Source organism: Carassius gibelio, chromosome B20 (genome assembly GCF_023724105.1).
Source record: "Carassius gibelio isolate Cgi1373 ecotype wild population from Czech Republic chromosome B20, carGib1.2-hapl.c, whole genome shotgun sequence".
Lineage (NCBI taxonomy): Eukaryota > Metazoa > Chordata > Actinopteri > Cypriniformes > Cyprinidae > Carassius > Carassius gibelio.
In genome coordinates this window covers 14,440,619-14,455,073 of record NC_068415.1, presented here as the reverse complement: position 1 = coordinate 14,455,073, position 14,455 = coordinate 14,440,619, and the positions used below count along the sequence as shown (strand labels likewise).

The 14,455-nt window shown below is 35.2% G+C and overlaps 2 protein-coding genes across 2 annotated transcripts in view; one reads left to right on the top strand and one right to left on the bottom strand.

The window, feature by feature from the left end:
- The window catches only part of LOC127984287 (E3 ubiquitin-protein ligase SH3RF1-like), a 54,710-nt gene extending 50,541 nt beyond the window's left edge, over positions 1-4,169 (top strand). Inside the window, exons 11-12 of the mRNA XM_052586866.1 lie at positions 426-784; positions 2,324-4,169. Coding sequence (XP_052442826.1) covers positions 426-784; positions 2,324-2,492 — 528 coding nt within the window. The 3' untranslated portion in view covers positions 2,493-4,169. The remainder of the gene's footprint in view (positions 1-425; positions 785-2,323) is intronic.
- A 4,754-nt stretch (positions 4,170-8,923) lies between these two features.
- Positions 8,924-13,156, bottom strand: LOC127983526 (uncharacterized). The gene is made up of 6 exons (XM_052585718.1): positions 12,746-13,156; positions 11,250-11,558; positions 10,691-11,014; positions 10,187-10,261; positions 9,942-10,006; positions 8,924-9,849 (listed from the first exon to the last, which is right to left on the bottom strand). Exons 1-6 carry the CDS (start codon positions 12,792-12,794, stop codon positions 9,736-9,738), a joined length of 936 nt encoding a protein of 311 aa, XP_052441678.1. The 5' UTR covers positions 12,795-13,156; the 3' UTR covers positions 8,924-9,735.
- Positions 13,157-14,455: the final 1,299 nt, after the last annotated feature.

The following is a 14,455-nucleotide window of genomic DNA, read 5'->3' as shown; positions in this document are numbered from 1 at the left end:
ATGTCAGTTTCCATTTTCATTTTGTTTTTTAATTTCATTTAGTTCTCCAGAAGTGATGGTTTGTTCTCTTTGACATATGAGATTTAAAGTTTTATTTACAAACTGTTTTTGCAATATTTCAAAATGGTTTGAATGTTAAATCTGCTGCTTAAGGCTGGAATACACTACACAAACTTTGGAGAAGTTGACACAAGTCTGCAGATTTGAGTTGACAGATATAATAAAAAATCATGTGGAGTATGATAAACAGACTTCAGTTTTGTTTTGTTTTTTTAAGCTTCAGACTTTGAATCGTCCAAACATGTTTGGACCTGATTTTGGTATTTATATTGATTTTATTTGTCACACATCCTCCATGAACCTCACACATTTCTGTTCATGCACTCAACCTTTTCATGTAAACAGAATCAAATGTGTCATTTCAGAGAGAAAAGAAAGGCCTGTTGAAACTGCTGTCTAACAAAAAGAAGCTCCGCCCATCTCCCCCATCTTCCCCTACACTGGAGGCGGAGCAGTCTATTGCCATGGAAATGCCCCAGGGGGCAGTCGGACCTGAGATGGCTCCGTCAAGCTCCGCAGTGGTGGCAGCAGGACACAACGGCCGTACTGGGGTCTGTTTGATTGATTCTGAGCTCTCTGTGTCCTCGTCTTCATCAAACACAGACACAGCGTCACACAGAGCAAGCTCCCAAGACAACACTGCCCCAATAGCCCCGCCTCCACGACAGCCATGCTCCTCCCTCCTCTCAATGCAGCATGACGGCCGGCCAATCGTGTGTGAAAGGTAGATGAAAACCTCAATAAAAACTTGTTAAATAAAACATTAGAATGACAACTATAATGACTCTAGGGCTGGGTGAAAAAAAGTATCATATCAAGATTGCAATAAAAAATATTTTGATAACGATGATAAGTTTTGGACCGTTTTACTTAATATAGATTAATCTAACAGCTGATCACACAGAGGAAATACTAAATCACTAGTAAGTTCTTTGTGTGAATGAATGGTGTTATGTACTAACTCAGTAAGTTAGTCATATGTAAAAACTCAAACATAAGACATGAAGATATATATATCAATACATGAGGACAGTCCACAGAAACTTCATCTCCAGAGCTGCTCTGAGAGCCACTTCACCAGCATTTCACAAATTAATTTGAGAGAAACTAGCATCAAATACACAATGAAACTCAGAGAACTTTACGACAAAGTTATTTTAACTCAGAAAAAATTATAGCAGAAATAAATTACTTTTTTATATTAAAATGTGCTTCTCAAAATAATATTATTTTTTTATGAAATGACTTTTTTTTATTTGTGTTTAATTGATACAGTTCTTTGTATCTCATTAGATCAGATGAGTCAAAAATCGTTGCTTGAGCTCTTTAAAGCAGAATGGATTCAGATTGACTGTCAATGTGTTTGTCGTTCATCAGCTGGTAAAAAAAAAATTCTGAAAGTTATTCGAATGATATCGTTCCTCTGTGCCATTATTGTTATAGTTGTAGTGTGGAATCTGCTATTCTGTCAAATTTCTGAAAATTTGTAAAGCTTTTTTCAAAGGTTGTTGTCGTCTTTTGTGTGAAAATCCTTGAAGGGTTACTCCACCCCAAAATGTACATTTTGTCATTAATCACTTACCCCCATGTCGTTACAAAACTCATAAAAGCTTTGTTCGTCTTTCCTAACACAATTTAAGATATTTTGGATGAGAACTGGGAGACTTGTGACTGTCCCACAGACTGCCAAGTAAATATTAGTGTCAAGGCCCAGAAAAGTATGAAAGACATCATCAGAATAGTCCGTCTGCCATCAGTGGTTCAACCGTAATGTTATGAAGTGATGAGAATACTTTTTATACGCAAAGAAAATAAAAATAATTACTTTATTCTACAATTCATCTCCTCATCACTATAGTGCAATTTTGGAGAACATTCACATCTTATCAATATAACGATCATGTCAGTTTCCATTTTGGTTTGTTTTTTCATTTCATTTAGTTCTTCGGAAGTGATGGTTTGTTCTCTTTGACATATGAGAATGTCATATATGAGAAGTTTTATTTACATACTGTTTTTGCAATATTTCAAAATGGTTTGAATGTTAAATCTGCTGCTTAAGGTTGGAATACACATCTTAAATTGTGTTGCAAAGATGAACAAAGCTTTTACGGGTTTGGAACGACATGGGGGTAAGTGATTAATGGTAATATTTATTTTAGGGTGGAGTAACCCTTTAACAGCCAGAAATCAACATTCACACAACATACTTGAGAAGAAGCATGACTTGACTTATAAACGTCACATTTTACCATTCCTCCAGGTACCGTGTGATGGTATCCTACCCTCCCCAAAGCGAAGCAGAGCTGGAGCTCAAGGAGGGAGACATTGTGTTTGTGCACAGAAAACGAGAGGACGGCTGGTTTAAAGGAACACTTCAGAGAAATGGCCGAACTGGGCTGTTTCCTGGCAGCTTTGTTGACAGTATCTAACACAAATAGTGTTTAAGAACATAACATTTAGATATCAAATTCTCCATCACTGAAAATACAGCACTGAACTACAGCTTTAATAGTTCAGATTGATGAACAGCAGTGATCGGTAGGACTGGGCTGCTTAGGACTGTTGGAGCAAACTGTGAGGGTCATCAGATGCATGGATTCGACCACAGTCTGATGAAAATCTCAAAACCAACTCGACTGGTCCTAGTCTTTCAGCAGTAGATCAAATAATTTTCCTGAAGCACATGAATTCAACACAGTTTTAGCCGTTCTGACTAGACACCCTATTTCTAGCACAGTAGATCAAGTCGTGATAGGATTCGTAATTTATGCATCTGTAACATTTCAAAGATTATTAATGTGTGCCTTGTACTGTCTCACTTTTACTGTATATAAGCAAAGTGAAGCTTATCTGAGTCATGACAAGAACAATATTCATTTTCTTCAACATTTAACTTATTTGTGTTTCGTAGGAATGCAGTTTTTTAGAAATGGTTTGTTATGTGAGCCGATTGGTCAGCGCCTGAAGAGCCTGAATAATGTCACTGGTCATTTCAGATGAAGAGTCTAATGCACTCCGAAACATTGGTTTTGACCATCTATGTCTACTTAAGCTTGCATATAATCTGCTCTTTGAGTCATAGGATGTGGAGTGAGGACACTGCAGGCCTTTCTCACGATCGGATTGCTGTAACTTTACTGAGTGAGGGAATGAAGGATAGCATATTGTTATTTTTAAAAGAAAAAGATGACACTCAGACATTTTAATCAAATATTACTAATATTCCTTTGCAATAACATAGTTTTTTTGGTAGTAGAAAAGCCACTGAGCAGAACAGAAACAATCACTCATAGTAAAAGCTCAGACAGTGATAGTGCCATTATTCTTTTGTGCACGTGTTTGTTCCCTCTCTGGTTTAGTTTACTTCAGGCCCATACGTGGACACACAGCTGACCCATCTTTACTGATTATTATGCAGTGGACAGTAGTCTTTACCTACCATAACATTACAAACTGCTTGAAAAATGTCCTTTAAAAACAGTTTCTAACCCCAAATTCACAAACCATTGGTTTTTGCTTCTCTTTAAGTCCAGTTTATGATGTTGTCTGCTGTACTTTAGTATTTTATGTGATATTTCATGTTTTGTATACTTGAAAATTGTGTCTTTTATGCTTCATACAGTAGATGAAATGTTTTTATTATTTTGAAAGCACAAAGTGGTCTTTGCCTGTTTTTTTTTTCTTTTTGTTTGAAGAATTTTTTCCTCCTTTTTTGTCTTGATGGCTTTACAACTTCATTTGTTGTATTGATGAAATTTACCAAACTGCCTGTTAAAAGGTTTTATTTGAATCTTTATTATTTGTTTTTGATCACTGGTTTCCATCTCCAGTTATAAACCACCGGATGTCTAGTCGTGGCATACTGAGTCGACACTAGATTAAACACAAGGATCATTTCACTGCTTGAATCAAGCAAGTTCAGAGTTGATTTCAGTCATTCATCTCAGTCAAGATTTCAGTAAATGGTGTATTATTCACACAGCAGAACAAAAGCTGATCACTTAACATTTTATTTAATTTCATTAAAGTGTGTGTTAGATGGAAGGGGTATAAAATAAAGTAATAACTTTTGTAAAACATGTTTTGGAATACTGTTGTGAGTTGAGTATATTGTTGTGTTATGATGGTTAGAAGCTGCATAGGATACAAAGAAACCGCAGTATAAGCACTTCAGTCTCGAGAAGCTCTCAACTATCTTTGTTGTTCATTTGTGTCATTTTCCACAAGGAATCGCAGTTGCCCTCACGCACAGACATGAACTTGCATGCTTTAACACTACATGTGAATATATTTTCATTGGCCAAACATTTGCTCACATAATAAAGACACACCATCAGTCTAATTCCTCTTTATCATTTGGTCAGTCTGTCACTCTTTAATATAAAGCATCTGAAACAGTTCATAATGAATTGAGCACTCATTTGTATTCTTTATTGAAGAACAAAGCAGAAAAGTTTTCAAGATTGCTTTTTCTGTTATGTTTTAAGAATTGTAAAGTTTAAAAAAAAAAATTTGATACAATAAAGAAAAGAAAAAGAACATCCTACATTTTTTAAAGGTTTAGCCTTTAAGTCTTCTATTTGTCAATGCAGTTAATGATTTAGCAGAAGTTGCAAAATATGTATTTTTTTTTTTTTATAGATATAACATCGTACATCGAACATCGTAGCCGGAACTACTTCTCTCTGTTTATGTCTATGAAGAATCACAAAGGTACTGGGTTACTCCGCCGCGGTATCCCCGAAGCAATCTAAATTGTCCGAATATAAACACTTATTATAGATGCACCCTAGTGATTCAGGACAAGCCAAAAACACGGTTTGGAAAATGGATTCATGGTGTACTCGCTTATTATATACATTTTTCTACATTTTGAACACAAACAAAGTTACGGACCGGACCTCAGATTGGTTATTTTTTACCGGGAGTGATGGAGTTTCTGCAAATGGCAATAGGACCACTGGGAGGAGCCAGAGGAGCTTGATTTATTTCACAGATTATCTGTCTCATATTCTACTGTCAGGACATAATGACAGGTTTAATAAATATGTAAAAAATATTTTTTTTTACAAAAGTTCCCTACAGCACCTTTAAGTAACAAATATAGGTGTCATGCCATAACACATTTTCAATACGACTGACTTTATATTAAATGTGAATTTAACATTGAAAGTTAATGTGATATAAATATTGCTACTGATCTTTCATTGTTCAGAAAGAGAGCAAATAACATTTACATTATTAAAGATAATTTTCACTGACAGTCTAGATTTCAATCACTCTCAGAAACTCCCATTAAAATCACTGAAACTGTTAACACTGTGAAATCAATATCTTAATTATAGATTCGTACACACATCTGCACTTTGTTGTTTCTGACGAGAGAATTCGCCAGAAAGAGGTATTCAATAAGTGAGCGAGAGAAGGAAGCACCGGCATTTCAGCGATGACTCATCGGAACACCTCTGATTGGCCATTGCATTCAAAAGCTCAACAGAACCGTGTGTGATTGGTTAATGCGCAGCCCATGGGTTCGATTACCTCCAGTTCACCCTTCAAATTGGTCTCCATTGATTATCTGCACTTGGTGCCAAGCCGAGGAGGGCACGAATACGTACTCATCCTTGTGGATCATTTCATGCGCTTTGCACAGGCATATCCAACAAAGAATAAATCAGGGGAAAAGGCAGCAGAGAAGATCTTTCAGGATTTCATGCCACACTTCGGATATTCAGAGAGACTCCACCATGATCAAGGACATGAGTTTGAAAATAATTTGTTCCGGACACTGCAACAACTGGCAGGTATTTCTCATTCAAGGACTACCCCTTACCACCCACAGGGTAACCCAGTAGAAAGGCTAAACTGTACCTTGTTGCAAATGCTTCGCACTCTGGAGGAAGAGAAAAAGGTTGATTGGAAAGAACACCTTCCACACCTGGTTCATGTATAATTGTACCAGACACGAAGCCACTGGATACTCATTGTTTTACTGAGGTCCCCCAGGTTGCCAATTGACCCGATGTTTAACCTAAAAACGGAAAAGGAGAACCAAAGCCACGTGACGTTTGCTGAGAAGTGGGCATCCAGAATGCAAGAAGCTTACAAGATTGCATTTAAAAATAGCCAAATGTCATCGGCGAAAGGAAAGAAGTACTATGACAGGAAGGTGAAAGGAGTACCTCCACAGCCAGGTGATCGGGTTTTAGTAAGGAACCTTTCTGAGAGAGGAGGTGCAGGCAAGCTTCGTCCCTACTGGGAGGAGGAAGTGCACAAAGTAGTGGAGAGGATCAAAGAGGGGCCTGTGTACAAGATCCAACCTGAAACTGGTAAAAAGACAATTTTAGTATTACACAGAAACCTTTTACTACCAGTGAATGATTTACCTAATGAAGTTCAGACTGTAAAGAAAAGACAACTGAATAAGAGGAAAGTCACAGAGCTAAGTGTGGATCAGGAAGAGGAAAGCTCTGAGGAAGAACAATGATACTATCCTTACTTGCCAGTGAGTGCAGGAAATCATGACCATGTTAAACTACTACAAAGTTAAGAGTTTTACCCTTTGGCAACACCATTGTCGGAACTAGTGACCAGACAGGACGATCAAGCAGAAGGCGAGGAGCAGGTTCTCAAAGAAGAGGATATTGTCAGGTACGGCCCAGAAGAGCTGCCTCCGTCAAGTCAAGAATTACCTGTAAGGCAAAATGAACAATGTGAGAGTGTTGATGAGAGGACCAAGAGACTTTACGAAGGTCGAACAGACAAGCAAAGCCAAAAGGAATACTGACTTATGACATATGAGGTCAACCAACTTACAAAGTAATTTAAATACAGTCCAGCCTTATATGATTCCGAGAAGTCCAATGACTTACCAGGTATTAATGCAGTTCCTTAGTGGCAACCAATACCTATCTGGACATGTTAGATGAATAACTGAGAGGAAATAGACTGACCTAGTATTGATGTCAGGAGTCATATAAAAAAAATAGGGGAGAGTGTGACGGACTGAAAATATTACAGTGAAAGATAAAGGTATTGAGTAATAATAGGTACCCTATTTTTTTTTTTCTCTCTCTCTTTCTTCAGTTCAAGTATTTAAAAGTATACAAAAGTTATTGCAATGTTACATAGAATTAAGTGTATTCTGAAAGAGGCCTGTAGGTGGCGCATTGCACTAAAGTGATGAGGAATGACGTTCGGGTCAAAGGGCAAAGTCATTAAATGGAAAATGCCAGAACGCTGCAGACATTAATGTGTGTTTTATCATCATTGTATACAGTTACTATATATCATCCTACTTTATTGAGACCGGTAACAGAGGCAGATCTAAATAAGGATTAAAGGACTAGTTCACTTCTAGAAGGAACATTTCTTGATAATTTACTCACCCTTATGTCAGTCAATATGTTTTGTGTCTTTCTTTCTTCAGTCGAATTTTTATTTTATTTTATTTTTTTGAGGGAAAAATGCAGGATTTTTCAATGAGTTGAAGGTCCAAATTGTTTCATAAAAGCTTCAAAGGACTCTACATGATCCCAGCCAAGAAATAAGTGTCTTATCTAGTGAAGTGATCAGTTATTTTGTAAAAAATAAAAATGCATGTACTTTTTAACCACAAATGTTCATCTTGCACTAGCTCTGCAATACTCGTATATGTCACATCACATTACATAATCACTTCGGAAGGGTCACGTCACGTGTGGTTAGATCTTCGTCTGTGTACTTTGGTTCAAAATGGTACGGTAGGGTTTTCTCATGTTCTCCAACTTAAAAATGATCCCGTTTCATTGTTTCACCTTTTGTATAGGGTTTTTGACTTGCTTTACACATCTGCTTTGTAAACAGTGGGTCGGTACTTTTGCCTACATCATGTGTGACCTTTCCAACATTTTTTTTTTTTTAAATAACCAATCATTACCTTAAATATGTTATGTAATACCTCAGGTGGGAGAGACCTTTGAAGCTACACTGAAACTGCAATTTGGACCTTCAAACCTTCGGCCGAAATTCAAGTGCATATGGAGAAAAATCCTGCATGGTTTCCTCAAAAACCTTAATATATATATATATATATATATATATATATATATATATATTGGTATTTATTTATTTATTTGAATAAAGAAAGACCTGATCATATTGGATGACATGGGGTAAGTCTATTATCATGAAATTTTTATTCTCGATGTGAACTAATCCTTGAATTGCGATTTCACTTTTTAAACGTTTGTGTGTAATTTTGCTGTTTGATCATAAATAATATCTGCAAAGTTGCGATGCTGAAAGTCTTTTAAAATTATGGCAATTTAATCCCTACAAAAATGGTTCGTAGGGACTGCAACAAGTTATTGTGATGTCACAAAACCCTGATAAACCACGCCCTCTAGGATAATGCTACAAAGGGGATGTGGCCATGTTGCAGCTGCAGTGCATATGCAGTCCATGTGCGTTATGTATGTGGTGCAGAAGCAGTACGGACTTATTATGCTTTCACACAGGACATGTTTGCAGTTTGCTACTGATCCGCGGCCGCTTCTACAAACACAACATTTATCCATTATTTTGATTTCAAATCCAAACGTTACTGAAAATGCTTTTTCAGCATTGTGATCCTTTTTTATCATAGTGCAGTAAAAGTCTTTCATAGACATTCGATAAATATCTCAATAAATATATAACTCAGTAAATATAAACAATGTATATATTCATTCATTTGACTTCTAGGTTTGTATAAGTTGCTCAATCAATTAGCAATACATTTAAACAGCACATAGCCTACTTTTCTCGTAAGGCTACCACAAACATTTAAAATTAAAACACAGAAACAGTCGACTCTACTGCCTTTTCTTTTGCATTTAAATCTTTATTACAAGCAATCCAGAGTTTCTTACAGAACTTTGTTTATTTACCACAATAAAAGTATGAGAGAACAACAAACAAAAAACATGCCGATAAGAGCTGTGCTTGCACAATCCGCTTCACTAATATTATCTGGGTCTCAATCAGGCTCAAATTAATTTACAATACAACTGGAGCACATGCGCTGAGCACTGGTGGTTTAGCTAATCACAACACACTGGGCCAGCTGACCAATCTGAGCCATTGTGTATTTCTGAGGGAGGGGCTTCATAAAAGCAGGAAATCTTCAGCATGTTTATAGCATAAGGATAGGATAGCTGTGTAGAATAAAGGAAAATTATGTGAAAAATAATGCATTTTTTAAAAACTAAGTATTAATACGTTAGACTGCACCCCATGAACACAATCAAGCCTAGAAGAAAGAAAAAAAAAACAGTCAATGACTCCTTTAAATATTATGTGTACAAAAAAGGGAAAAAATATCAATAGTTGAATTGTTCACTATAAAATCAATAATCATTGATTTTAAAGCTAAAATATGTGAACCACCAAACCCAACACACTATGGTTTGTCACTTTGTGTGATAACTTGAAAGTGTATGCACATAGTGTCAGTGCTTACATCTGAAAATAGAAACAGGCAACACAGCTCCCTCAGTTGTTGAGTCCTGCTGTGTAATCATCTTGATCTGCTTTAAAGTCACATAAAAAGTCCTCCTAACAATGAATAGGTTTTCTTTTCAAATTAAGAGTACGGAAAACTAGGTGACAAAGTGAACAGTGGTTTCAGTCCCTCTGCAGTACTCAGTTCTTTTAGCACTTAATGTTGACAGAAGCATACTCCGTGAGCTCTAATGGGTCACTGTGTGTGAGAGCTGCTTTGGATGCTGTTTTAACGTGAACTACCGAAGAATACATCACGTCGTCCTGGAGAAAGAGAGGGAAAGATGGGGTGATTGCCCACACAGCATCACATCAATACGTTACGTAATCAACAGTAAAGGCAAGTTTGTTTTCACCTGATTGTCTTGTTCTCTCTTTAGCTCTTCACCATCAGAGGTCTCCTTTTTATCATTTCTGCCTCCTGCAACATTAGAAACACCAATCTAATCACTAAATATGTTTTAACACTTTTTGGGGGTTTTGTACCTATTATTCTATGTATTTCGAGAGTACAGCCACATTAGCTGTTCATTTACAAGTAATTTATGAATATTTTTGTAGTTATTAGTTATCAGAAATGTAATTGTGTTTGTTAATTTACCTCTGTATCTCCATAATATAAATACCAGAAATGCCAGTAGAAGCACTGAGAAAAACACTCCCAGAATGAAAACATCTGTGGAGAAACAGAAATGGCTTAATAAATGCTTCTTTTTTTCTCAAATGTTGTACAAATATACATAAAACTCCAAATATTAGCTCATAAAAAACTCCATGCATGTATTTAAAAAACAAAAAACAAACTCTTGACAATGAGAGAACACACTGAATTGTTGTATAATAAAAAGTATGCCTGTGACTTACTGCGAGTTATATGTTGTTGAGTTGGATTAAGTTGTGAAGTTGTGGAGTCTTGTGTTTGGTGTGAAGCTTGATTTGTCGTTAGAGTGATTGTGTTGACATGAGGTTTTTCTGTTCAGAAGCCAATAATAATACAAAACACTATAAGTCTGCAAGTTGGCATCATTCTTCTAAATATTTAGATTCGTTGTAAAACTAAATAAATAGTAATGTATATCTGACAGCAGAAATAGAAGAAACCTACCTTCAGGTTGTAGTACAGTAAGTCTGAAGCCGACTACTTGCTCAGATGAGACACACTGATATTCCCCTCGGTCCTCTGTCCTCAGTGCTGATATGTGTAGAGAAAGATCTCCTGGAGTGTTTGGATTTAACAGTTTGAGTCTTTTCTTGTAATTCTCAATCTGTTCCTTTGGGTAGATTTCTTTATAATTGTTTTCAGTTAAATAATTCCATTGCATCTTTTCAGGTTTAGCCAGTAGTTCAGTGCAGAAACAGGGCAGAGCCACAGACTCTCCTGAGTATCCAGTCACTGATAATGTCTTTCTGTTCTCAACCAAATCACACCCTGAAAACATATTTGTAAAACATTATTTAATTTTATATTTTAATTTAAACATAATAATAATAAAAAAATACACAAAAAATGAACAAATAAAAACAAATTTCCTATAATGATTCCATGTAACTTTTAATATAGTTGCAGCAAATAAAGTCCTGGATTATAGTAAACAAAAAAGAAACTCAGTTGTCAATGGGTGTGAAATTTGAATATCTGTCACATGCTCCAAATTCACACTTACCTTTAACATTTAATTCAATATGTGTGATACTATTTGGTTTAGTCAGACATTTATAGTATCCCTTGTCATTCATTCTGAGGTCAGAAATGAGAAGAGACAGATTTGTTGGAGAATGTTCATTAAACAGCTCATGTCTGCCGCTGTATTTCTCATTTTGAAATACTTGAATCCATTGATTTCCCCGCTGAAACTCCCAGTTGAATGTTGTGACTGTAGACTGAGGGTCAGCACAGGAGCAGGGCAGCACAACTGAACCACCCGTGTATCCTGTTATTATTATTGTCTGCTGCACATCTGAAACAATACAGCCTGAAAACAGAAGAGTTTATTCAAAGCATTCAAATGAGCTTTACAGAAACGTGTAATTAACGTACACTGAAAAAAAAAACATGTAAAATGTACTTAATTTTTCTTTTGCGTGTTTTTGCACACATTTTTTAAGTGAAAGTTAATTATGGAATTTTTAAATATAAAATCTACTTAACTAAGTAATGTAAACTTAGCAAAAGAAATAAGTAAATGTAATGTGGCCAATTAGAGTTCGAAGTGTAATTTCTGCTTATTTATTTTGTTTACTTTGCAATACTCAAGTAAATTTCACACAGACTGTTGGCAAACTTTACTCAAACTATAAAGCGCTAAAACAAATCATGATATTAATGCATGTGGTTCATACAAACATATGAGTAGTAAGCAAGTAGATAACTTATGATCATTTTTACGATAATATGTTCACCCAAAACAGTTATTACCCAAATAAACACAGACACCTCAATACTTTTTACACGATACACAATGACGGTAACAAACAGTGGATATTCTTTGAGTTTGAACAGACTATTTTGAGAAGAAAAAGAACTCCAGATGTCACAAAACTAAACCTAACAACAAAAGTGTCTATAAAACAGTGAAAAAAATTAACCTTATTAATTATTCATGCCCCAGTGTGTGATGGGAACAACAGGATCATAACTTTGATATTTAGGCTACTTAAAGAATCTTTGAAAAGATAAACAATTCAAAGTAAAATATACTTATAAGTTCAAACTTAAATTTTTACAGGCTTAAATTGAGAACAAATATAGAATTTACTCCTTTTTTAAATTCTTGCCTGAACTAAATTATATAATGTAGAATTTACATTTGTTTTTCTATAGTATTTACTTCACCACAAAATCATTTTTATGTATAATAGAATGCAACATTTTTATTGTCTGTATGCTCGACTTTACTAAAGGGAAAGCTATTCATGATTTCATGAGATTTCCAATGTCATTGTCATTTCCCTCAGAAATTCAAAGAGAGTTTTTGATGAAATGTTTTGAAATTGAAAAATTAAATCAAAGTTCTGCAGGCGTGAATAAACAGTTCTGTCTCAGAAAAAACATACAAACTACAATTTCAATTCAATTCTTCATTTAAAGATTTATTTATTTTTTTAGATGTTTTTATTGTTACATTTTTAAATCTCAATCAGAAAAAAAATCTGAACTCACCTGTACTGAAATGAATCATAAAGATGAAAAGATATAAGTGGACCCTCATGACTGGTTTTCATTCACTAGTGACCCGCTTCTATTTTATGTGGCAGTGGACACGGTCCACAGTCTTAATAGTTCGGATCCTGTTAGCTCTTACTCTCAGAAAGTCTAACTTCCTGTTTGATTTCTTTGCATGATGTGTCTCTGTATGATTTTCTGTTTGAGCATCATTTGTAGTTTACTCACTGACAATATTGTTTTGTAGGACATTTTTTCCTGTCCTTCCTTTTTCTGTTTTAACACTTAACATCACCCCACTTAAAACCCCAAAAACACATTATTGTCAGCCTCGAGATGTTGTCATTATTGATCAGAGCTGCATCTGTGTGCTGTTTGTGATTGATAATTTGCGGCCTGCCAAATCAGTTACAAATATATATATATACATCAAATATATACATATATGTTCATTTTGAAGGTAAAAAACAACAACTGGATGGATAAATTACAGAGATTAACAGCCAATAAACTGTTGTCATACTGTAGCTAGTTAAACTTTATAATTATATATTTAGTCATATTTAATGTGTAAAAAAGCATAAAAGAGGCTAGTCAGAAGAGCATAGTCAGTAGCTCTTGTGAATCCACTATCATTGTTAAATTTTATTTGCGCAGAGTTGTTTCCACATAAAACCACATCCACCTTCACACACAGAAATACACACAGATGCTTCCTTAGCACTCATAAATCTATATATATTAGTCACGCATATGCCTACACAATAAACCAGCCCTATACAACTCCTTTTATTAGTGAATTAATTTTGTCTGTCTGTTACTCATTCTCATTAAACAAAATAATCGGAAGTAATTCTCGCACAGTCATTGTATTCCTTTTATATTGCACATTGGAAAAGCCTACTCTGATTATATTTTAATATTAAGAAAGTAAATATAAAAGTAAATATAGAATCCATGTGCTTTCTGAACATAATTATGAAAAAAAACATTATAATGTAACCATAATCATTGTTTAAAGTTTCCATTTATATCCACTAGTCAAAAAAAAAAAAATAATATTTAGCTGAAGTAATGTTTTTACAACAAAACCAACCAACTTTATTCGATGAAAACACAACAGTGACAGAGGCAGAAACACATCCTTGTTCCTCTATTCTTGTCAGCATGCATTTAAAGTAAAACATTTTTTTTTAATTACATGACAATTATTAAGACTTTTTTTTGTTTACCAGAAAGCAGGACATTATAAGACTTTTAGCATATTACTTTTGCTTCAAACAATTATCAAATGTTGCATGAAATATACATAGCTGTTTCATACAGGGGGCAAGGAAGCCGACCGGAAGTTCAAGTCGGGTGGGGGCTGCCATCTTTTAGCAGAACTTCACTTGCGTTAGCATTCCCATTGACTCCCATTCATTTTGGCGTCACTTTGACAGAGAATAACTTTACATCTGAGGCGTTTAAAGACTCCGTTTGTCCATTATTTATTTCTAAAGATACACGACAATGTATAAAGGGCTCCATTACCCTCTATGTTACATTATGGCCCCGTAGAAACAGTTTTTGTAAAAAAATAGGCTAACGATTGCATCATAATCTCGCGTCTCTCTGTCGCATTACCGTAGAGACAGGAGGAGAAGCTCACCGGCAATTAACTTAACATGGCGTACTGGCGTTACATTTTAAAATACTATACAAAAT